General features: G+C 36.7%; 3 protein-coding genes across 6 annotated transcripts; 1 reads left to right on the top strand and 2 right to left on the bottom strand.

The window, feature by feature from the left end:
- Window positions 1–258: 258 nt before the first annotated feature.
- On the bottom strand, window positions 259–6,834 carry LOC114314423 (Tetratricopeptide repeat (TPR)-like superfamily protein). 4 transcript variants are annotated; one of them, XM_082916240.1, is made up of 4 exons: window positions 3,887–6,821; window positions 3,728–3,795; window positions 2,619–2,837; window positions 397–895 (listed from the first exon to the last, which is right to left on the bottom strand). In XM_082916240.1, exon 1 carries the CDS (start codon window positions 6,669–6,671, stop codon window positions 3,996–3,998), a length of 2,676 nt encoding a protein of 891 aa, XP_082772366.1. In that variant the 5' UTR covers window positions 6,672–6,821; the 3' UTR covers window positions 397–895; window positions 2,619–2,837; window positions 3,728–3,795; window positions 3,887–3,995. The 4 variants fall into 4 exon arrangements, with proteins under 4 accessions (XP_082772364.1, XP_082772365.1, XP_028116696.2 ...); XM_082916238.1 differs by having other exon boundaries at window positions 259–895; window positions 3,728–6,821; XM_082916239.1 differs by lacking the exon at window positions 2,619–2,837 and having other exon boundaries at window positions 259–895; window positions 3,887–6,813.
- Window positions 544–1,729, top strand: LOC145819252 (putative glutathione S-transferase). The gene is made up of 2 exons (XM_082913218.1): window positions 544–852; window positions 1,367–1,729. The coding sequence occupies exons 1-2, from the start codon at window positions 544–546 to the stop codon at window positions 1,727–1,729; spliced, it is 672 nt and encodes a 223-aa protein (XP_082769344.1).
- Window positions 6,835–23,559: 16,725 nt separating the features above from the next.
- On the bottom strand, window positions 23,560–24,854 carry LOC114314427 (aspartic proteinase CDR1-like). The gene is made up of 3 exons (XM_028260900.2): window positions 24,406–24,854; window positions 24,171–24,301; window positions 23,560–23,759 (listed from the first exon to the last, which is right to left on the bottom strand). Exons 1-3 carry the CDS (start codon window positions 24,852–24,854, stop codon window positions 23,560–23,562), a joined length of 780 nt encoding a protein of 259 aa, XP_028116701.2.
- Between the last annotated feature and the right edge of the window lie 783 nt (window positions 24,855–25,637).

The following is a 25,637-nucleotide window of genomic DNA, read 5'->3' as shown; positions in this document are numbered from 1 at the left end:
AAATGATTAAAAATTAGAAAAAGTGCGAGGAGAGACTTGAGAAGTGACACGTAAGAGAGAGAATCCATAAGAATTTAGTATTAAGAGTTTGGAGAATTGTCATACTCCACTACATTTGTTTATATATATAGTATAAATAGATAGTATAGATATGTGCGCGTGAGCGCACACAAAAAAAAAAAAAAAAAAAGATTTAAATTGATTTGTGTGATCATGCAGTATACCAGAAAACTAAAACTTGTCAAAAACAACATCAAGAAAGTTAATTCCAGACCCTGCCGTCCTGATCACAAAGCCAATCATATAGAAGCCAAAGCATGTATGTCGAAAAAGAATCATTACAAAAGAGAATAACTTCACAGCCGACGTAGAAACTTATGTTCGAAACTAGGAAAAAAACAAAAGAATCTTAATATCGGCATGTTTTTATTCATAACTTCTGAACAATTTACACCTGGCAGAGATCAAAAGCATCCCGAAAATTTGTGAAGTGTATAAAAGACCTCAGCTATCAGTATTTTGCCTGTCAAAAGAAACGAAAAAATGGCAGAAGTTGAGCTTTTCAGGACGTGGTCAAGTCCATTTGCTCTGAGAATCGTTTGGGCATTGAAACTTAAGGGCATAGAATATGAAACCATATTTGAGGATCTTTCCCACAAAGGCTCTCTACTTCTGGAGTATAATCCAGTCTACAAAAAAGTTCCAGTCCTCGTGCACAATGGAAAACCAATCTCGGAATCTCTTGTAATTCTTGAATACATCGAGGATACATGGAAGCAGACTGCTTTATTACCTGAAGATCCTTATGAAAGAGCCACAGCTCGTTTTTGGGCAAAATTCAGTGACGATAAGGTAGAGTCACTGATGCCTTACGCATGCCCTGATCAACTTGCCCCTAAATCAAAATATTCAGTATATAACTCATCAAAACATATATATTTTAATCACTTTATTTAAAGTATAGTGGAGATTTTGAAATACTTTCATATAAGAACTACTGAAGTTGGCAGGATAGTATTGTACTTAGCTTACTACTGTTTTGATCATCACATGTGACATTTTTGACTGCCCTTGTAATTCATCCTAAGCTTCTAACTTTAGATTTTGGCTTCCCACAAAATATTCATGAAATTTTTTCATGGGGAACAATTATCACACTATCCAAATTTGCCCATGGCTCAATCCACTTGTCTAAAATGGATAGTGAAAACTTATCTAAAATGTAATAATTTTTAAAATTCTAATAAAATGCATGCAAGAAAATAAATTTTCCTTTCTTTCACTTCACTTTCTACCAAGTTCACTTTCCACCATCATTTTCATTCTAATCAACAGACCCTTACTATTTTTTTCCTTTCAAATGTAGCTTTTGCCATCAATATGGCATGCTTTTATGACTCAAGGGAAAGAGCAAGAGGAGGCTATTCCTCCAGCCATAGAGAACCTGAACTTAATAGAAAAAGAGCTAAAGGGAAAGGAATTTTTCAGTGGAGAGACAATCGGACTAGTAGATATTGCATTTGGTTGTATCGCTAATCTGGTCAGTGTATTAGAAGTGGTTACGGGTCTAAAGTTGTTAGATGCAGAGAAATTTCCATTGTTGTTCAAGTGGATGCAGAACTTTTCAGATGTTCCAGTAATAAAAGAAAACTGGCCACCTCATGACAAGCTAGTCACTAAGTTTCAAGCCATTCGCGAGACATACCTTGCAACAGGTGCACCTAAATGAAACAGTTTGTAAAAGCTCATACAATCGTATGAATGAAGACTAAATGATATGCTTCCATTCCATCTCAAGAAAATCTTTGTATGTTGGTGCATCAGCCTTGAATGATTGAATCATGAATTATATATAGGGTTTTGTTCTGTGTTTATCCGCACAAATAAATAAATAAATAATGCATGACTAAATCATCAGTTATGCCTTATCCGAACTGCTTTTGTTAGTAATTCAACTTATACAATAGGATTATTCACATTAACTTCTTAGCTCTAAGTCACACAAATCTTTTGTACCTTCAGCTCATTGTGATTTCTTCGTCTTTTATACTATATCTCAATTGTGAAGAATAATAAGCAAACTTTGATTCAACAGGGTTAAGAATGCTTATGCATCACGTATGAGACACAGAATCACATCCCAAAAAATTGAAATATTCCCAAAACAAGAAGCAGACTACATCAAAGCCTTGTTCCTGAAAATCTGGGCTATAAAGCATGAAAGAGACAAATACAACAGGAAAAAGAAATTTAAACAATATTTCCGAAAGCATTTTTCAAATTCTGTCTACAAGATGCAGTTTTTCCAATGCCTTCATGATGCACTGAAAAACAAACAGAATTGTCCGCATTAGCTATTTGTTCCACCCAATTGAGTTTGCCATCACTCATCCAAAAGTTAGGCCCTTTTAGTGTGCTTGTGGGTTTGGACATTTTGGCTTTTGGTGTGAATACGTGTGAATTATTTCATTAAGTTTAAAAAAATAATAATAATAAAATAAAATTTAACTAAGAAATGGGTTATGTCAAAAGGAAAAAACAGGATGTGAAACAATGCAAAAACAGACAGACGCCTTTAATTTTCCTAGAAAGGAAGAGAAAGGCTATTAGCCTATTACCTAGTGTTGGTCTTGCCAATGCGGGATGCTAAGAGCGGTGGAGTAGATACAGATAACCTTTGGCATTATTATGTATAAATAGGAGCCCTCCGGCATTTTCATGCTTGGCAGAAAAAGAAGAAAAAGATATGCACCGGGAAATGCTAATATCAAATAACCATCCATTTTCTTCACTAGTTATGTCCTCAAACTGTGTTGCCTTTTCATTTAGACCAAAATCTGAATCCATACGAGATCCAAGGAATAGCTAATTATTCAAAGAGATTAGGAAAGTATCATGAGGAAAATGAAAAAAATAAAAGCGGTTTGTTCCCTTATCTTCTGGAAATAAGCAAATAACCCCTTGTGGTTTGTGGCCTAAAGTGCACTATCAGAAATTCTGTCCAAGTTAAGAGCAAGTGTGAAATACATGTCTAGACATAAAGGGGTTATGTGCTTCTTATCCAAATGATAGGAGGCAAACCACACATGGAGTAAAGCACAAAGTGCATTTTGATTACCACTAAAATGATAAAAATGCCCATGGTTTTAGACAATGAGGTTACTTATGTACAATGATATGCCGTTAACAGTACAGAAGCTGCACTTTAATCTATAAACCACAGGGGGTTATGTGCTTATTTTCAAATGTCATTGGGGCAAACCACACATGGAGTAAACAAGAAGGAGGTAAAGTCAAATTTTCCCAAAATAAAAACTAGAATAGCAGATGATTGAAAAATAAGTATAGATAAGTATACCTAAGTGTCATTTTGAAACTTTGTTAGTTGGCACTTGTTAACAACAAATTGCTATAAAAGCTTAAGATAATAGGGAGGCTGTAATAAGACTTAATGGTTGTAAAACTTTAAGGCTCCTGCTTCTGTAAACTTAATTAGCAATAAAATTAAATGATGGAAGCACTCCATCCACGTAGGACATTATGCAATGTTGGCCCCACAAAAAGAACTTTACAAGGTAAACAAAATGATCCAATAAGATTTCTCTTTGCCCCACCCCTTTCCAAACCCCAAGACACTTTAGATGATTCACAATTCCACCCTCCAAATAATTCAGCTATTCATGAAAAACATATGAAAGGAAAAACAAAAGAGTGTTCACATACATACCAGATGATTGACACAACATGATGTACTGAAATTTAGTATTAGCTTGAATCTGATGCTTTTGATCATTCCTGTGATTGAAAAAATAACAAAAAAATTATACAAAAAATAGTCATAAAAATCCACCAAAACTGAGCATGGCATCAAGCCAGTCAGTCTGACCTTCAACCATTGGTTATAGATCCCATATAGCACATATATATGTCTTTAATTTTTCTAGTGCAGAGATAATCTGCAGTCAATCAAAGGCATGACTGAGCAAAGAAATCCATCACCAGTAATCTCCACAGCTACAGGTTCCATCCTTGAACAAATGAAAACGATTAGCATCTCTAACTAATAATTCTCTTTGCACAATCTTTGATATATACTTAGTCACAGTGTGGCAATCCCCACAAACCCTAAGGTTCTTCATCACTTGCAAAGGTGTTCCTGGTTTTGTGTTTAACAATCCAAATGCTATCGCAAGCCTTTCACTATGGCCACAAAGCAAGTCTCTCTTCTCATCCTCCTCAACGTCATGCAAAGCAAATTGCAAATCAGCAACATAACCTTCCTTGGCCATTAAACCAGCAAGTATCTCTAATAACCTATTAACCTCTTCATATTGTTCGAAGAACCTATCCCCAGTACCAAACACATAAACCTTATTTCGAATCTCCATCCAGCTACATCCAGGGTCTTTTTTCAGTCCTTTATTTCTCAAGGATTTTCGTATCATTCTTACTTTATCCCACTTTCCTAAGGCTGCATATACATTTGACACTAACACATAATACCCAGTATTATCTGAATTTAATTCAATGATATGTTGAGAAGCACGTTCCGCAACCTTGACATTTCCGCTTGCTCGACAACCACTAAGTAAAGTTCCCCATATACTTGCATCTGGTTTCAATGGCATAGAAAGAATGAACTCCTCTGCTTCAGCTAAAAGTCCAGATCGTGATAGAAGATCAACTACACAAGCATAATGTTCAATCCTTGGTTCAATTCTATACTTTTTCTTCATATGGTCAAAGTAAGCCTGACCTTCATCTACCAAACCCGAGTGGCTGCATGCAAATATGATGGCAACAAAGGCAATACGATCAGGAGCAATACCTGTTGCTTCCATCTCCTCGAAAGCTCTCAAAGCTTTCTTGCCTTCACCATACATTCCATATGCAGAGATCAATGCTGTCCATGTCACTACATCCTTCATTTTCATTTGCTCAAATACTAGGAGTGAATGCTTCAAGCTACCACATTTTGAGTACATTTCAATTAGTGCATTCCCGACCGGAACATCTGATTGAATCCCTAACTTGAAAATGCAGCTGTGGATCTCTTTCCCTTGCCGTTTGGCAGCAAGAAAGGAACACATAGGCAAGGTAGCTAACATGGTTGGCAGATCTGGCATCATTCCCTCAATTCTCATTCTACTGATCATTCTGAATCCTTGATTGTAATCCTCAGAATGAACACATGCAGTAATAATTGAATTCCACGTTACGATATCACGATCTCTCATGTTTTCAAATTGTTTTAATGAATCCTCCAATTTGCCACATTTAGCATACATATCAATGAGTGCATTACCCACAACCAGACTTGAGTCAAATCCCATTTTTATAATATCACAATGTACTTCCTTCCCATGATGTATTCTTACTAATTGACCAGACATAGATAATAACATCACATACGTGACAGAATCAGGTCTTAGATCCACCTTCATTTTACTCAAAAGTTTCATTGCTTCTTCAAAACATTCATTTTGAATATAACCACTGATTAATGAGTTCCATGATACCAAATCCTTGAATTTAATTCTGTCGAAAACTTCCCTTGATGCCAACAAATTACCACACTTTGCATACATATTAATAAGAATATTACTTGCTGTGGTATCACATTCATACCCATTCCTTATCATGTAGTCGTGGACATATTTTCCCAACTCCAAGTCACCAATTTGACCACAAGCACGGAGGACAGAACCAATAGTTAAAAGATCTGGTTCAAAATTATCCTCCATCTCCAAAAACAACTTGATTGACTCTTCGAACAAGCCTGATTGGGAGTACCCACAAATTACAGTGTTCCAAGAAACCGTGTCTCGGACAACCATCTCAGAAAAAATTAACTTGCAATCTGTTAATCTATTAAATTTGAAGTACATAGACAGAAGCCCATTGCTTACAATGACATCTTTCTTAATGCCCATTTTTTCAACCAACCCATGAACTATCTGACCTTCTTCAACAGCAACCAAATCTCCACATGCAGGTAAAACACCTGAAACAGTGAAAGAATCAGGAATCACACCAACCATTCTTGATTGGTGAAACAGTTGTATTGCTTCCTCCCAAAACCCATTTGAACTATACCCCGAAATCAGACTATTCCAAGAAACAACATCTCTACTAGCCATTTCATCAAACACATGTCGTGCCATATCCAAATCATTGAATCTTGAATACATATCAATTAAAGCATTGCCAATATACAAATCTGAGCCAAAACCCATTTCCAACACATGATTATGGACAATCCTACCCATATCCAAATCGGACAAACCGGCACAAGCATTGATAACCGAAGGAAATGTGTATGTATCTTGTTTAAGCTCCAAATTCCGCATTTGGAAGTAAAATTCCAGAGCATCAGAGAACAACCCATTATGGGTCAGTGCTCTAATGATTGAGTTCCACTGATAAACACTGTTAGGAGGCGAAACACGTCGAAAGACAGATAAAGAACCAACTGGGTCCTTGAATTGGGCATACTTGCTGATGAGTTTGCCGGAGAAGAAGGTAGATTGGTCGAGTCCAGAAGTGATTATGAGTGAGTGGAGTTTGTAGAGCTGTCTAGAACTTGTTGCTGAAGATAAAGCTTTTGAGAGTGAAACATAAAGTAGTTCTTGGCTTCTTTGGCCTAAGTTGCACAACTTCCCAGCTTTCATGAGATGAAATGAATTCTAATTTGCACAACATTTTAGATTGGGATTTAGAAAGCTCATCGAAAAGCAGTAAGTGTAAATTCGGAAGCAAAATTATGAATTTAGCTAAAATCCCATGTCCATCGTTGCCATAGGTGAAGAGACTGCAAACTTGGTTTGATTTTTCAAAAATTATTTATAAAGAGATTTTTATTTATTTATATTAAATTTAGTATCATATTTTAATAAATTTTTATATTTTTTAAATACACGTAATTTAGTTGTTTTAAAAAATAAACTGAATTGACTAAAATATTAATTATTTTTTTTTAAAAGACACATTAAATGAGAATTTTTGTTCAGATTTCCTTTTATTTTTATGATTTTTTTATATTTTAGTATTTTTTTTTAAACTTTTTGAATGAATCTAATCTTCACGTATTTGTAAAATAAAAAAATAATAACTAAAATATAAAAAACTTAATAAAGAAAAATGAAAATCTTTTTGAAAAATTAAATTAAACAAAATCATCCACGAAAATAACGTCTTAATTCTTTCTCGGCATAAAGTGTTAGTTTCACTTTTATCTAATAATTCTTTTATTATTCTTTAATTTCATTTCTAAATTATTTATTTATTTTATTTAATTCTTAAAGTTTCTAATTTATGTTGATATGATTCAATTGCATATAATTATACAAATCAATTACTATTGATGTGATAACCTTGTCCCGAATTATGTTAATTGGTCCTCATTATGCATATGATTACGTGTTTGATATGATTTTGTGTACCATTTATGTAAATATACGTGGTTTTGAATTTCTATCTGTTCACCATAGGAATATCTGTTTGATGGTCTGCTTTGGGAATTAAATTGACGGCCCTATCGGCCACCGAAACTGAAATTGACTACGCCATTATGATTAGCGTAATTTTTAGAGCCTACAGTGAAATTTAATTAGAAACTGATTCGAAATAAAATAATTAGATTCGAAACGATTAAATTAAGCCCAATTACTTAGCCTTAATTAAATTGATTAGGCCAAGGTATATAAGTGGCCTTATATTATTGTTTTGAACTCACTCTCTCTCATTTGGCTGAGATTTCTCTAGAGAGAGAGAGAGAGAGAGAGGGCCGGTTTAAGAGAGAGAGAATGAGGAATTATGCATTTTGGTTCAAGTTTGTGAGATTGAAAGGCTAAGCTCAAAGTTTAACTACCATTTGCGAAGATTAAAGCTCCTAGGTGAGTAGATTCATGAAATTGAGTTTGTAATCATGTAAATTCAAAGGGAATATGTGATCAAGAGCAAGAGTTATGTTGATTATGATGAATTGGGAGCCTATATGAACATGCATGTGTATAATTGTTACAATTTTGTGTGTTCAAGCATGTGGCTTGTTAAATATGTAGAATGGAGCACCAAATCTCACATGCATGCATGGTTTTCCTAAGTTCCATGATCATAAGCTTTATTTGTACCATTTGAACTCAAATTGGAAGCCTAGCCTACATGCATGTTTGTTTTTTTTTGAAGAATTGGAGCTCATGTGAAGTTTGAAATATATGGGTTTTGTTCTTACTAAGGAAATAAGAGTTGTTTGAAGATTAGATGTTGATTTTGAATAATTTGATGTAATAACCTTACACTCTCATGCAATGTAATGTGTTTATATGTTTTTGGGACCAAAATCATGAGTTGAAGCCTTTGAACATCGAAATTGAAGCCCAAGAACAATTCTGGGTTTTCCAGAATTTTGATGTCCGCTCAAGCGGGGAAACCGCCGCTCGAGCGTGAATTTCGTGCTCCCAGCATTTTCTGCAGACATGGTGTCTGCTCGAGCGGGAAGCTATGTAGACAGACATTCCGCTCGAGCGGCCGAGTTCACGCTCGAGCATGGATTTGACATAACCAGAACTTTTGCAAACCTCATGGGTCCACTCGAGCGGGGGAGTCCACGCTCGAGCGGGGACCTTGTTTTCTGAAATTTTGAAAATGCATTCTGAGTTTCGTTTTCCGTCATCTTTCACTTCTAAGTACTCTTAGGCATGCATTGAGCATTGTAATTGAGTTAAAGAGATAAGAATGAAGCCTAAAGAGGAATATGTGAATTAAAGAACGGTTTGAATTATTTGTGACCCATATGTGTTATGTGATATGTAGGGTCAAGCTCTAGGGCAAATCCACAAGCTGATCACTGTGAGTAATGTCGATATTTTAAAGTTTGTCAATTGTCCAATTGCTTATTTCTTTACAAGTTTGCTAATTTGAATTATGGACAACCAATTGACATAAATGATTGAGCCGAAGGCCGATTGACATGAATGATTGGGCCGAAGGCCGTTTGATGCAAATGAAAGTTTGACATGCATAAATGGGCCAAAGGCCAGTTTAACATGCATGAATGGGCCAGAGGCCAGTTTGACAGGCATGAATGGGCCAGAGGCCAGTTTAATATGAAAGTTTGAAAGGCCTAAAAGTCCAGTTTGATATGAAAGTTTGAAAGGCCTAAAAGGCCAGTTTGATATGGAAGTTTGAAAAGGCCAAAGGCCAGTTTGACACGAATGACAGTTTGACACTAATGAATTGGGCTCGAGGCCGTATGATGTGTTTGGAACCGCAGCTACTTAACTTACATATGTCTATGTATGTATGTATTAGTAGAAATGTAAATTGGGCCCAAGGCCGTTTGATGTATATTGTTCCAATGTATATTCTTTATTTGATATTATTCATTGGGCTTTTGCTGACGCTCATTCATGTGTTTGTAGGTGAGCCAAGAGAGGTCCAGACCCAGCCTCAGTGAAGTCTGTTTGGAACAACCTAAGTTTGAAGAGTCAGCCTTGCGTCTCACGCACGAGACACGTCTTCGTCCTTCTACCATTCTATGTTATTTTGTCATGTTGGCGAGGACTTTGGTGTACGTCTGTATATAGCTTTATTTTGGCTGACTTAGATTTGAATGATCCTGTCTGTATAGAACTTTATGTTACTATACTTTCTGTTGTGAGTTATTAACATATGTATGTTTGGAATGTTATAATGTGCATATAAGTACAGCTCTATGGACAAAGTTTTAAAATTGCTTCCGTTTGGCCCCTGTTAACTCTGTTGAAATACGTCTGGTTTGGTTTGAGGCCGTAGGTAATCTCATGATTACTGGATAGTTATGTCCTTAGCCCACGGGAGCGGGTTCGGGTCATGACAATTGAAGACTAATTTAATAATAATAATTTGTTATTCAAAATTTGAATAATTTAAATCATATATAAATGGATATTTATTCATAAATCTCTCTTCACTTACTTTTATTCCACTTTAGTTTGAATTATTTTTTTATATTTTAATAAGTTCTATGCACGACATAATTATCAAAATACTATTAATAATAATATGATGAAGCGCGCATTAATATTCATATTGACAGTGTGAATGATTCATGATGTGAATATTTACATTGCCAAATTTACCTAATGTGAATGTTCAACATTTACACTGTTAATGTGAACATTCATACTGTCAAATTTATTTTTTATTTTATAAAATTATATATTTAAGTGAGATCTTATTTGATAGTTCCCCTTAACTATGTTTCAAAATTTTAAATTTCACAAATAAAAATAAAAATAGATTAATTACCTAAAAGTCTTATTGGTAAGGTTGGTGTTCTATTAAATCCTGCTTCATTATTTTTAACCCATAAAGTCTTATTTTTAAAATATTTATGTATATATAATAGAGGTGTGCATGGTACGGATCGGTGCGGTTTAGAGGTAAATTATAAACCGCAGGACAAGGGCAGATTGACAAATTTGTTATTAAAAATTATCATTTTTCTATCAAAAATCGACAGTTTGATTGGCAAATAATCACGATTTCGACTTAACAGGTTGGACAGATTGATCATTTATAACATTGATAAACTAATAAATTAAAAATCCAACCATCCAAAGAAAAGTGTGCTTTCAAAGACCCTTGATTGTGCTTGAGAAACAAAACAAAACTTTTAAGCAAATTTAAAGAATGTCTGCTTTCAAAAATTACGATAGCATGCACCAACCAAACCTTAATAGATATCATATACTTGAAGGATGAAAATGTCACGACCCAAACCCGGCCCCATGGGTTTAGCACCGTAACCGGCCAGTAATCCGAGATTACCGAAGGCTTGCTTAACAGTAATACAGTAAAACAGAGTACAGGGCCTGGCGGAAGCCAATACAGTAAATAAACAGTGTCCAATGAGCTGTGCCAGTCTGTATGCAAAAAGACTTCTCATTCGTATATATACAGTCAGACAAAATAGTATATACATATATATAATCATTCAGTACAATACAGTTTATACAGCCGAACAAACAGATATAGAGACAGACGGGGAAATTAAAAACACCCCTAAGTCGCAGCTTGACAGGCTCGGAACCTCGCATTGAGACACATAGGTTGGCTTGACAAAACTGGAGTTAACCCCGACGCTCCTAGCTGCGGTCTGGTGCCTGGACACCTACATATATATATAAGCAGTGAGCTAAAGCCCAGTGAATAACACAATGCGTAAAGGGGTTAAGAACGAATGTCCTTACAGTAATGAAAACAGTTAATTAAACCAGTATTTCAGTCGTTCAGTTAGTACAGTCATATGTAGTACATCCATTAGCATAACGGTACAGTAAACAGTAGGTCTTAAAAGACCAAGCAGTAAATGATGGCCATCAGTCAATAACAGTAGTGGTTCCAACGAGGGAACCGACAGAGATCTCTGTAACAGTAACAGTAAACAGTAGTTGCTAAGGATGCCACAATACAGTTCAGAATATAGGACATACATTCATTCAATTAACAGTAACAGTTCAGAAAGCAGTATAGTTCAATTGTTCAGAAAATAATCATTTTGAACATATCTTTACACAGTTGTTACTCACAGAGTTCTAGGCTACAGTAAGCTAGGGTGTCTCATCAGAAAGCCAAACCTATACAGTTACAGATTAACACACACTAAGCTACACATTGAGGAAAATAATAACTTAATCCCTAATTGCCTCGGTGTGTTTCTACATCTATATCATCATTGAGATGTCTTAAACTAGGCCTAAGAATGCCTAGGATGAGATGAAGATGCAAAGGTGCACTTTTAAAAGCATTTTCAGACTTTTCAGAAAATAGGGGTCACGCTCGAGCGTATGTTAAACCGCTCGAGCGGACATGCAGACAAAGGTTTCCGCTCGAGCGTAGACTTACCCGCTCGAGCGTTATGCAAAGCAGTCAAAAGTGCTGGATAGGCGAAAATCACACTCGATTGGGCGCTCGACACCCGCTCGAGCATGAGACACAATGTCCTGCTCGAGCGTCAGTTATTCCGCTCGAGCGGACTTCAAAACAGAACAAAAATGCTGGGAGCACGATTTCCACGCTCGAGCGCCAGTCACCCCGCTCAAGCGTGAGTCCAAATTCTGGAAATTCCATATTTGAACCTCAAGTTCAAAACCAAGTTTTAAACCATAAGTTTTGATTCTCTTGGGCCAATTTTCCAGAAAACACATCAAAACTCATACTTTAACATGATTCAAAGCTTAATTTGTAAAATCAAGGCCCAAGGGTGCTTCAAATAAATCCAATTCGAACCAATTTCCAAGAATATGAAAAACATGCAAACATGCATGAATGTAAACCATTTCAAAGCTTTAAATGCTAGCTCAATTGAACCAATTCTTACAAAAACAAGATGAAATCATGGCTTATGATCACAAGATGGACATGCATATGGCAAATTCATGAAGAACAAGCTCTAAAATGCAAGAGTATGCCATGCATGCAATAATTAAGCTTCAATTCAACACTTTTGAACCAATTCTTGACTTAGCTCTTTGATCTACCATGATCCATGCTAGAAGGAACTTAAATACACAATTAAGAGAAGGAAATTCATACCTAGGTTCCTTAATTACAAGTCTAGAGGCTCAAATATGCACTCAATCCTTTAATTCCTTCAAATTCCCAAGCAAAATTCAAGATGAAGCTAAGTTCGTCTACCTCTCTCTCTCAGTCGATTTTGTGCTCTCAAATAAGGCTGAGGAATGTTGATTCAATGTATATACACAAGTCTCAAAATGTTGCCTAAGTGATCCACTAGGGATGGCAAGGTTGTAATTAAGCCAACTATTACAATTAAACTCATTTCGATCTAATTTAATCATACCTAATCAGTTTTCAGGTAATTACACTATAAAATCACATAAATTACGATAATCATAAAACACTAATCGATTTCTGATTTGGCCGCCGATAAGGCCTTCAATTAGCAGTTCAAACATAAAAACACAAACATATAATCAAACAATCAAACAGATAGACATACAATTGAACAGATATACTCAGTCAATTCGGTTTTCAATTTCAGTCAGTCAGTCCAGTAGTTTATTCAGTTCACTTATCAGTCATAATCAGTTCAGTTTAACGGTAATCAGTAGTTTATCGGTAAGCAGTGACGAGGGTTGTTACAGTCTCCCCTCTTTAAAAAGAGTTTAGTCCTCTAAACTCAAGTTACATTCATTCTGGAAGAAAACAGGGTTCAGTGGAAACAGTTCAGGATATCTTTTAGCCATGTCATCTTCCCTTTCCCAAGTGGCATACACGCCACCATGGTTTTGCCAGTCGACTTTCACTAACGGGATCTCTTTGTTTCTCAACTTCTTGATCCGTCGGTTTACAATCTGAATAGGCCGTTCCTCGTAAGTGTAGTCATCACTCAGCACTACACGAGTCGGCTCTATCACATAGAAAGGATCCCGGAGGTAGTCCCTCAACATAGAAATGTGGAAGACGTTGTGCATATGCTCCATTTCAGGAGGAAGCGCAACTTGATACGCCACCGGATTGATTTTCTCGATGATCTCGTACGGTCCGACATATCTCGGCGCTAACTTGCCTTTGACTCCAAAACGAGTCTGGCCTTTCATCGGTGTCACTTTCACAAAAACGTGATCACCCACTTCATACTCTCTGTCTCGTCTTCTAACGTCAGCATAACTTTTCTGTCTGCTCTGCGCAATTTTCAGTCTCTGTTGTATTAGTTTCACTTTCTCAGTTGTTTCATAAACAATCTCGGGCCCAAGCAAAGGCCCATCTCCAACTTCTGTCCAGCAAATCGGAGATCTACATTTTCTGCCATACAATGCCTCGAAAGGCGCCATACCAATACTTGAATGGTAGCTGTTGTTGTAGGCGAATTTCGTCAATGGCAAATGGCTTCCCCAGTTTTCTTGAAAATCAAGGACACACATTCTCAGTAAATCCTCCAGAGTCTGGATGGTCCTTTCTGACTGGCCATCTGTTTGAGGATGATAGGCACTAGTCAGTCTCAGTTCGGTACCCAATGCAGTCTGTAGGCTTTGCCAAAATCTCGATGTAAACTTCGAGTCTCTGTCAGAAACAATGGACACAGGCACTCCATGCAGTCTAACAATCTCATCAATATAAATCACAGCCAATTTATCCGCATTATAAATTGTTTTGACAGGTAAGAAGTGAGCAGATTTAGTCAGTCAATCAACAATAACCCAAATTGAGTCCATACCTTTACTAGAGCGAGGCAATCCCACAATAAAATCCATGGTAATATGTTCCCATTTCCACTCCGGTATCGGTAAGGGCTGCAATAAGCCTGCGGGTCGTTGATGTTCGGCTTTGACTTGTTAGCAATGAAGACATTTTGATACAAAATCGACAATTTCTTTCTTCATTCCCTGCCACCAGAAATTCAGTTTCAGGTCTTGATACATTTTCGTATTCCCCGGATGGATAGACAATTTTGAGTTGTGGCCCTCTTGCAGAACCCTTCTTTTCAGTTCAGTATCGTTTGGTACACACAGTCTTTCTTGAAATTTCAGTACATTATTTTTAAACTTGAACCCCAGTCTCGGTTTAGATTCCCTTTCTTCGATGATCTTCTTCAAGAAGTCATCCTGTTGCTGTTTCTCTTTAATTTCCTCAATCAATGCCGGTTGAGCAGAAATAACAGCTATTGTTCCCCCTTGTTCTCGCAAAACAACTTTAATTTCAGACTTTTCAAGGTCACAAAGCAACTCTTTCTGTCCGGTGAGCAAATAGGCTAAATTCCCAATTGATTTCCGACTCAGTGCATCGGCAACGGTATTGGCTTTTCCTGGATGGTATAAAATCTGTAGGTCATAGTCTTTGATCAGTTCTAGCCATCTTCGCTGTCTCATGTTCAGTTCTTTCTGTGTGAAGAAATATTTTAGGCTCTTGTGGTCGGTGTATACTTCACACGTTGCCCCATACAGATAGTGACGCCAGATTTTCAGTGCAAATACTACTGCAGCAAGTTCCAGATCATGGGTCGGGTAGTTCTTTTCATGCGGTCTCAGTTGTCGAGAAGCATAGGCAATAACTCTCCCATTCTGCATTAAAACACACCCCAAACCCTTATGAGAAGCATCACTAAATATGGTAAAACCATCCGTACCTGAAGGTAAGGTAAGAACTGGTGCAGTCACGAGTCGAGTCTTCAACTCTTGAAAGGCTGATTCCCTTTGGTCAGTCCAGTCAAATGATATCCCCTTCTGTGTCAGTTGAGTTAATGGTAAGGCAATTTTGGAGAAATCTTTGACAAATCTTCTGTAATACCCGGCTAGTCCCAAAAAGCTTCGGACTTCCGTCACATTTGTTGGTCTAGGCCAGTTCACTACAGCTTCAATTTTCTGTGGATCAACAGAAATTCCGTCTTTGCTAACAACATGTCCCAAAAACATAACATGATCAAGCCAAAATTCACATTTAGACAGTTTAGCGTAAAGTTTCTATTCTCTTAGGGTTTGTAGGGCGAGTCTCAGATGATGTTCATGTTCTTCTCTAGTCTTAGAATAAATCAGGATGTCATCAATGAATACAACGATAAAATCATCGAGGAATGGTTTAAAGATTCTGTTCATGAGGTCCATAAATGCAGCAGGTGCATTGGTAACTCCGAAAGGCATAACTAAAAATTCATAATGCCCATACCTCATTCGGAAGGCAGTTTTGTCTATGTCTTTTGGTTTAACTTTCAGTTGATGATATCCGGATCTGAGATCAATTTTAGAAAACACTTGCGCTCCCTGTAACTGATCGAATAAGTCATCAATACGTGGTAATGGGTATTTATTTTTCACAGTTACCTTGTTCAGTTCACGGTAGTCAATGCACAGTCTCAGTGAGCCGTCTTTCTTCTTCACAAATAAAACAGGAGCACCCTAAGGCGAAGTGCTAGGCCTAATGAACTTCTTATCTAACAGTTCTTGTAATTGCACTTTCAATTCCTTCAGTTCAGTTGGAGCCATTCGGTAAGGAGCTTTAGATACTGGCTGCGTTCCGGGAATCACATCAACAGTGAATTCAATCTCTCTGTCAGTCAAATCCCCTGGTAGATTATCTGGAAAAACATCTGGGAATTCGCTAACTATGAGAATACTGTTCACATTAGCAATACCGTCAGTAGATACAATCAATACAGAACACAGATATCCTTTACACCCCTTTCTAATCAATTTTACAACTTTCACAGATGAAATCAAATACGGAGGAGGTACTACTCCAACCCCATTAAACACAAATTCAGGCAAACCAGGTGGACGGAAAACTACTTGTTTCGTTACACAGTCTATGGTGGCATGATATTTCGTTAACCAGTCCATCCCCAATATAACATCGAAATGGTCAATGTTCAGTGGCAGTAAATCAATAAACAGATGTGCATCTCCAACAATAATTTCACAAGCAGGATACATATATGCACAGGTCATAGATCCCCCAACGAGTGAAGATACAGCTAACAGATAGTTCATGGATTCTAAGGGTCTATTCAATTTCCGAGAAAAGGCATGTGATACATATGAATGGGTAGACCCCGAATCAATCAGTACATATGCATTTTGAGTACAACTAGAGAGGATACCTGACACAACGGTCTCTGTATTTTGTACGTCTCCCGGTACTAGGGCGAACACTCGGCCTTGCCTCATAGGCTCTTTCCCGGTAGCTTTGGGGTTCGGCTTTGGTGCAGCAGTTGATGCTGCCACGCTTGGCGTAGCTTTACTACTGGCTTGTGGAGCAGAGGGGCAGTCTTTAACCATGTGGCCCATCTTGCCACATCTGTAACAGGCTCCAGATATTTTGTAGCAGACCTCTTTGTGCTTCTTGCCACACTCAGAACAGGGTGATATGAAACCACTCCCTTGGCTGGGGCTAGTTGTTGACCCCATATTCTGCTTCTTGTTCGCTGGGTTATGCTTGCATTTCTTGAATTTGAAACCCTGCCTTTTACCACGCCATTCAGACGCTGGTGTTTCAGTTTTCAGTGCTTTAATGTTCGATTCGGCCATCAAGGCTCGGTCAAGAACATTTACATAGTTTGGTAGCTTCAAAACATTTATTCTGTCAAGAATTGCAACATTCAGGCCGCCTTCAAACTTTCTGGCCTTCTTGTAATCAGTGTCCACCATGTGTGGTGCATATCTAACAAGCTCGGTGAACTTTGTTTCATATTCAGCAACGGACATTGTGCCCTGTATCAGTTGTTCAAACTCAGTTACTTTTCTGTCCCTAACACACTAAAGGAAATACTTCTCGAAGAAGGCTTCCTTGAATTGAGCCCAAGTCATAACTATATTTTCATCTCGGATGAGCATCCACCACCTTCTAGCTTCCTCTTGTAGAGTAAAGGTAGCCAACAGTACTTTGTGTGCCTCAGAGCACGGAAAAACCTCAAATAATTTTTCAGTCTTAAGAACCCATGCTTCAGCCTTTAACGGTTCACGGCTTCCCTGAAAGGATGGCGGTTTCATTTTGCTGAACTTATGGGTGAGAGCAATTATGTCCCCATCATTAACGTTAGTATTCTGTTCCGGTACAGCCGGAGGAGGAGGTGGGGGCTGTTGATTCTGTTGCTGGTCTAATCTTTCAGTTATCAGTTCCATCATTCGTTCCAGTCTGGCCATTCTGGCCTCAGAGGATGAGGGTTCAGTTTCATTGTTTGCATTATCCATTTCACTATAAGCAGTTATAAGAATTATCAATATAGGCAGTCATTGTTTATACAGGTTCATACTTTAGCATATATTCAGTCAGTCATATCACACACTTATCATGCTCATGTAATGCCCTAATCAATTTTCTAGGACATCCTATAGCTCATTTGGACACGTGTGTGCGGTATAACTCGTGGTAAGTATCGCTCTGATACCACTCTGTCACGACCTAAACCCGGCCCCATGGGTTTAGCACCGTAACCGGCCAGTAATCCGAGATTACCGAAGGCCTGCTTAACAGTAATACAGTAAAACAGAGTACAGGGCCTGGCGGAAGCCAATACAGTAAATAAATAGTGTCCAATGAGCTGTGCCAGTCTGTATGCAAAAAGACTTCTCATTCGTATATATACAGTCAGACAAAACAGTATATACCTATATACAATCATTCAGTACAATACAGTCTATACAACCGAACAGAACAGATACAGAGACAGACGAGGAAATTAAAAACATCCCTAAGCCGTAGCTTGACAGGCTCGGAACCTCGCATTGAGGCACATAGGTTGGCTTGACAAAACTGGAGTTAACCCCGACGCTCCTAGCTGCGGTCTGGTGCCTGGACACCTATATATATATATAAGCAGTGAGCTAAAGCCCAGTGAATAACACAATGCGTAAAGGGGTTAAGAATGAATGTCCTTACAGTAATGAAAACAGTTCAATAATCAATATTTCAGTCGTTCAGTCAGTACAGTCATATGTGGTACATCCATTAGCATAACGGTACAGTAAACAGTAGGTCTTAAAAGACCAAGCAGTAAATGATGGCCATCAGTCAGTAACAGTAGTGGTTCCAACGAGGGAACCGACAGAGATCTCTGTAACAGTAACAGTGAACAGTAGTTGCTAAGGATGCCACAATACAGTTCAGAAAGCAGTACAGTTCAATTGTTCAGAAAATAATCATTTTGAACATATCTTTACACAGTTGTTACTCACAGAGTTCTGGGCTACAGTAAGCTAGGGCGTCTCCTCAGAAAGCCAAACCTACACAGTTACAGATTAACACACACTAAGCTACACACTAAGCTACACAGTGAGGAAAATAATAACTTAATCCCTAATTGCCTCGGTGTGTTTCTACATCTATATCCTCCTTGAGATGTCTTAAACTAGGCCTAAGAAATCCTAGGATGAGATGAGGATGCAAAGGTACACTTTTAAAAGCATTTTCAAACTTTTCAGAAAACAGGGGTCACGCTCGAGCGTATGTTATACCGCTCGAGCGGACATGCAGACAAAGGTTTCCGCTCGAGCGTAGACTTGCCCGCTCGAGCGTTATGCAAAACAGTCAAAAGTGCTGGATAGGCGAAAATCACACTCGATTGGGCGCTCGACACCCGTTCGAGCGTCAGTTATTCCGCTCGAGCAGACTTCAAAACAGAACAAGAATGTTAGGAGCACGATTTCCACGCTCGAGCGCCAGTCACCCCGCTCGAGTGTGACTCCAAATTCTGGAAATTCCAGATTTGAACCTCAAGCTCAAAACCAAGTTTTAAACCATAAGTTTCGATTCTCTTGGGCCAATTTTTCAGAAAACACATCAAAACTCATACTTTAACATGATTCAAAGCTTAATTTGTAAAATCAAGGCCCAAGGGTGCTTCAAATAAATCCAATTCGAACCAATTTCCAAGAATATGAAAAACATGCAAACATGCATGAATTTAAACCATTTCAAAGCTTTAAATGCTAGCTCAATTGAGCCAATTCTTACAAAAACAAGATGAAATCATGGCTTATGATCAAAACATGGACATGCATGTGGCAAATTCATGAAGAACAAGCTCTAAAATGCAAGAGTATGCCATGCATGCAATAATTAAGCTTCAATTCAACACTTTTGAACCAATTCTTGACTTAGCTCTTTGATCTACCATGATCCATGCTAGAAGGAACTTAAATACACAATTAAGAGAAGGAAATTCATACCTAGGTTCCTTAATTACAAGTCTAGAGGCTCAAATATGCACTCAATCCTTCAATTCCTTCAAATTCCCAAGCAAAATTCAAGATGAAGCTAAGTTCGTCTACCTCTCTCTCTCAGTCAGTTTTGTGCTCTCAAATAAGGCTGAGGAATGTTGATTCAATGTATATACACAAGTCTCAAAATGTTGCCTAAGTGATCCACTAGGGATGGCAAGGTTGTAATTAAGCCAACTATTACAATTAAACTCATTTCGATCTAATTTAATCATACCTAATCAGTTTTCAGGTAATTACACTATAAAATCACATAAATTACGATAATCATAAAACACTAATCGATTTCTGATTCGGCCGCCGATAAGGCCTTCAATTAGCAGTTCAAACATAAAAACACAAACAGATAATCAAACAATCAAACAGATAGACATACAATTGAACAGATATACTCAGTCAATTCAGTTTTCAATTTCAATCAGTCAGTCCAGTAGTTTATTCAGTTCAGTTTAACGGTAATCAGTAGTTTATCGGTAAGCAGTGACGAGAATTGTTACAGAAAAGGTGTCATATGGACACTCAAACTTAGGCCACCAGACTTGAGAAATGGCTAAAACAAAACTAAACAGATTCACGAGTAAATTAAATATATCAGAAGAAAAGAAGAAGAAAAAAAAATAAAACAAAAGGAGAGGTTTTTATTAGATTTTGATAAAACAAAATCAAAGCTATAAATTTTATAAAAAAAGAAAAATTGAAAGATCAGAGCATTTGTTAATTTTGTAAGACCTTTTCATTAATCATTATTGTGTGTTTATTTCAAAAATATATGAAATTAATTGTATGATTATTGTGAATTTCAAAAATATATGATCATTGTGTGTTTATTTCATCAAATTAATTTTATATTCAAAGCATAATAATTTCAAACATAGTAATTACTTTTATTTATTTTGATTTTTTATTAAATATATTTAATATTAGTCTCATTTTAAAGGTATATTTTCAATGATATTAATTTTATAAAATTAAATTTTTATATTAAAAATTATATATATTATGGAAATAAAATTAAAACGATTAAAATAATTTTTTTAATTTTTTATTAGGAGGGAGAGAGAGAGAGAGTGAGTGGTGGGACGTGATGTGGGACAAAGAGTGTTAGATGTACTGTGTGTTGGATGAAATTCGACTTCTTCTTTTTTAAGGTTAATTTGAGTCGTAAGTTTTGTTATGAGTGACATGGCCGAATCTTGTCCGTCGAACGAAGGAGAGTTGGAGAAGAGGGCTACAGAGAACCTAAACTCCAAAATTGAGGACCCTACCCTCTGCTCCATTCACAAATCTTTTAATAAGTATCTAACCATGCCTTAAAAGCACTACATAATTTCTTTTATTCAAATGGGAAATGTTGATGTGGCATTATTTTTATTTTCTTGTTTTAAAACTTAAAAACTTTACAACTTTTATTATACACACTTATCTTTAATAAAAATTATATTTTTGGAATCAATACAATGAGATTTATCAAATAAGATCAATATTTAATATGAAATTTTATAAAATAAAATATTATTTTTTTAGTTATACAAAATTAATAATTTTTCAATTTACGAAATTATCTAGTAAAACTGAGAAGTTTTTAATTTTTTTTAATATTAACTGCAAATATTATCAATTTTTCAATATAAACCGAATTTTATGAAAGACGCTTCTTTTTGTCACCTAAAGTCGAAGTAACTTTAATAATGAGTAATTAGACATGTTTTTTAATGTTATTTAGGTGAAGGCCTATGGATACTTTCTACAAGGAAAGCCAAATTTTGGCTTGTTTTGTAACTCGGTTAAAAGTTGTTTTTTTTTTTTTGTCATATTATCTTTCTATTTTTTTTATACATTTTTTCAAAAAAAATCAAAAAATCAATTTTTATCCTACTTCTCAAAACAAGCCAAGCATTTTTGAGAATGAACTATGGAAAAGTTTTCTATTAAAAATCTCACATTTAAGTTAATTAGTTTCTGTTTTATTGATTTTTAAAAACTCGGGGCGTGATAAAAAATAATCAATTTCTAACCTTTGGATAGGATTGCTCATAAGTGGCTAACCGAGTTAACCAAGTGATTATAATCTCTACAATGTTGCAACACCTGTGTAATAAACAAATGGTAGCAAAAGAAAAATGATTGGTACCTTCAATTTGAGTTTGTCCGAAAGCCTGAATTTGTTCTTGGACGACCAGTGCAATACTTGTTTGTCGCAGTTGTCACTCTTGTCGACCGTAACTGTCATCTTCTTGTCAGATGACCGACCAGACAACCAACAAGACAATTCGAACAAACTCATATTCGAGCTAGCAATCTGTGTTAGTAACAAAGAGGCATTAATTTGTCCAATTTGTTGAAAGCAAAACAACAGCAATTAGTCCATCAATTTTTTTATTTTTCATTGTTCTTCTACAACTGTGTCTTTTAGTAAGATGATTGTGATATTCATATTGATAAAAAATTTCTTGAATCATGGATTCGAAAATTTGACTTGCCAATATTTCACCCATAAAGAAAAAAGATAAAATATATTCTATAGAGTGACAAATACTCATATCACCACAACAAAAAGCAGTTTTAGTGACCAAAAATGTAAATTTCGTCGCTGAAAGTAGGACAATTAGCGACTAAAACAGTTTAATAGCCAAATGTATACTTATTGGCGACTAAAAATCAGTTTAGTCGCTGATTATACGGGTTTTAGCGACTAAAACAATTTTAATAGCCAAAAGCATAGGTTTTGGCGACTAAAAAATGATTTCGTCGCCGATTGTAGGTGTTTTACCGACAAAAATTTTTTTTGTAGTCAAAAGTAAAGGTTTTTGGCTACTAAAAAAAATTTAGTAGCTAAAAGTGGACAATTGGCGACTAAAATTGAGTTTAGTCGGCAAAAGTGGCGGCTTTGGCGACTAAAAATCAGTTTAGTCGCCGGAAGTGGTTATTTTTAGGCGGAAATTAATTTTTTTAGTGACTAAATTATTGGTAGTAGCCAAAACTAACGTTTTTGGCGACTAAAAAAGAATTTAGTAGCCAAAAGTGGCTCCTTTTTTTTTAAATAAATAATTTATTTTTTATATAAATTATATTGAATAAAAATAATTATGTTTATATATATAGGTTAATATTAATACGGGTCAATATACTATATAAATAATATATTTTGCATATATATTCATGTGGTGTTATTGTGGCATAATGGAGAGAGTGTGTTGGTATAGGTTTAGAATGTGGAAGGTTGGTGGTGGTTCAAAACTTGGGAAGAGGGTAATTTTTTTTTTTTTTTTTCTGAAATAAGCTTTTGGCGACTAAAACAGGTGGTCGCCAAAAGCTTCAGAATTGGCGACGAAAAAAATAGTCGACAAATGTATAAATTAAAAAAAAAATAATTCACTATTGGCGACTAAAAATTTAGTCGCCAAATGTATAATTTAAAAAATATAAATGAGCTTTGGCGACGAAAATTTTAGTCGCTACAGACTTGGTTTTTGGGCGACTAAAAGTTTGTTAGTCGCTAATACCTTTCGCGACAATTTTCCAGCGACCAAGCCGGCGACTAAAAAATTTAGTCGGGAAAACTTAAAACCTGACTTTTGGTGACTAAAAATCCACTTTTGGCGACAAAAAATTTAGTCGCCAAATGTGTTTTTTCTTGTAGTGTATGAAGAAATGATCTTCACTTAAATCCTGCATCAAATAATAAGTAACATGCTTTCATAATTAACAATGCTTGACTACTAAAATAAAGAAATTCTGGGTACAGTTAACTAGACCGCAACCTAATAAACAACGATTTATTTATTTATTTATTTAAAAAGAGAAGAAGAAAAAGAAGATGATTGAAATGAAGACATTCATATTATAACACTCTCCCACAATCAGTATGCTTGAAGGACACAGTTTTCTTGCTGAGATCATAACCAACCAAGAAGTTCACTTGTGCCACATTACCATAGATTGCAATATTTGCTGGTGCGAAAGCGAGGCACACAATGTTATCGCTTGTTCTAATGAAAGTGTTCATAGGATTCAGCTTCACGTCTGCACCAGTGAAGTGTGCTGTAATAATGGGAATTGTGATATTATTACTCACCATAGACATTTTGCAATCCAATTGAGCTCTTAACAGCCGACTCTAATTTCTCATAAAGATCGAGTGGAAGGTATGTCAATGTTGTTCCCGAGTCTATGATGATGTTACCATTCCCAGAGGCACCAAATGCATTTGGTGATGATGATGAATAGTTGTAAATTTCCAACTTTTGTCGTCAAACTGAAAATCCTTCTAGTGTTAAGAAATAAAAGGTGTTTGGAGATTTCGGAATAATTGGTGTAGATACCTCATTCCCTGACACCACACCGTTGTCACCAAAATGCATTTGACTAGACTTTGCGCTTTGAGAAGACATTGGCATCAAACAATAGGAAAATTTGCGAAATAAGAGAAACTGTTCCACCACCAAGACCAACTATGCCCTGAGCCCTCATCATTGAATGTGCCAGCATTGCTAAAGCCACACCCAAAAATTATCCCTGAAAAGGATGTTGGTTGGCCATTAGTCGAACCCAAGGTGATTGTATCAGTGGCAACAACACCTTGACTGTAGGACATATCACCATATGAAAGTGAGTACTGGCAAGTTTCATTGTTATAGCAAGAACTTCTTGCATTTGCCGTTTGGCATAGGTTTGAATGACAAGAGACCTCTTTGTACGTTGAAGAACTTTTAGGATTAAAGGGAGGAGTTTTTGCTTGTAACAGTTCCTACAAGGCAAGCATTGTGTCCATGTAAGGTCACTGCCCGTGTCAGCAATTGCTAGGATATTGAAGGGTGGTGTGCCAACTGTTATTTTCATCAAATAGGAGCCATCAGAAGGGATTACTTCACTTGAGGCAGATTGTGGTGACATGGAAGCTGAGGTGAAATAGTTAACACAACTGTGTGAACGTCGTAAAGCGTTGATCACTCGATCAAAATGAGTTAATGAAGAATTGTAAAAGGGGGAATCTGGTGAATCTCTATGGATTAGGTCTACGCTAAATCCAAAATTGTTAGCTTCAATGAGGGAAAACATAGATAGAAAGATGATGGACACTAGGATTGCAAATATAGAGAAGGAGAGTGAATAGAATGTTGTAACAATGGTTGCCATGACTCTTTGAGAAATGAAAAAATGCATATGTTGTTCATATATGTAGAGAAGTAGTTTAGAAATACTCTTCAGATCCTGGGAAACGCTCGTGATCCTCAGCTAGCCACCTGAAAAAAAATTAACACTCCAGTCAGGGGTACCAGAATTAGCACTCCGACGGAGAAGTCAGACTCTATTCTCTGAACTACTTGTATTTTAAGTTAAGTGTAATGGTTCTCACATACCTTCCTTTGACTGAAGATCCTGTATTTATAGTATTCTTTTTGGGCCTTAGGGCCTGGCCCATCCCTGATCCTTTACATGTATTTTTACTCGGCCTTTATTCTACTGGTTGAAATGCCGGCTATTTTATTCGGCTCTTCAATTGACTGGGACCAATGCCGAATAGAGGTTATGTTATGGACCGGACTGGTCCATTCTTCTCTATTGATCCAAGGAAATTCGGCTCCCACAATTGCCCCCCAAACACCCCACTAGCATCAGTTAGTCGGCATGTTTGGCTTCTAGCTTGGGAAATCAAAAATTCAGCAGTTAATCCTCTTCCCGATGCATGTTAGAACGCGTACACGCTTTTTGGTCATTGTAACGATTTCCTACCCCTTCGTACACTGCCTCAATTTAATGCGATTTGAAATTGTCTCTTCGAATGTATGTTCTGAATACTCAAAGATATCTGGCTCGCCTTCTTGTGCAGCTCCTTCACTTCGCGACTTCTGCAACTCCTTGTTTCTCGTTTTTCCCTTCGTCTCTTGTAAGTTTTCTTCTCCTTCATTTTTGATCCCG

Source organism: Camellia sinensis, chromosome 2 (assembly GCF_055761805.1).
Source record: "Camellia sinensis isolate YWXY chromosome 2, ASM5576180v1, whole genome shotgun sequence".
In the NCBI taxonomy this organism is placed as follows: Eukaryota; Viridiplantae; Streptophyta; class Magnoliopsida; order Ericales; family Theaceae; genus Camellia; species Camellia sinensis.
The sequence above is the reverse complement of the archived record's forward strand: the minus strand, read 5'-3'. Positions and strand labels throughout refer to the sequence as shown.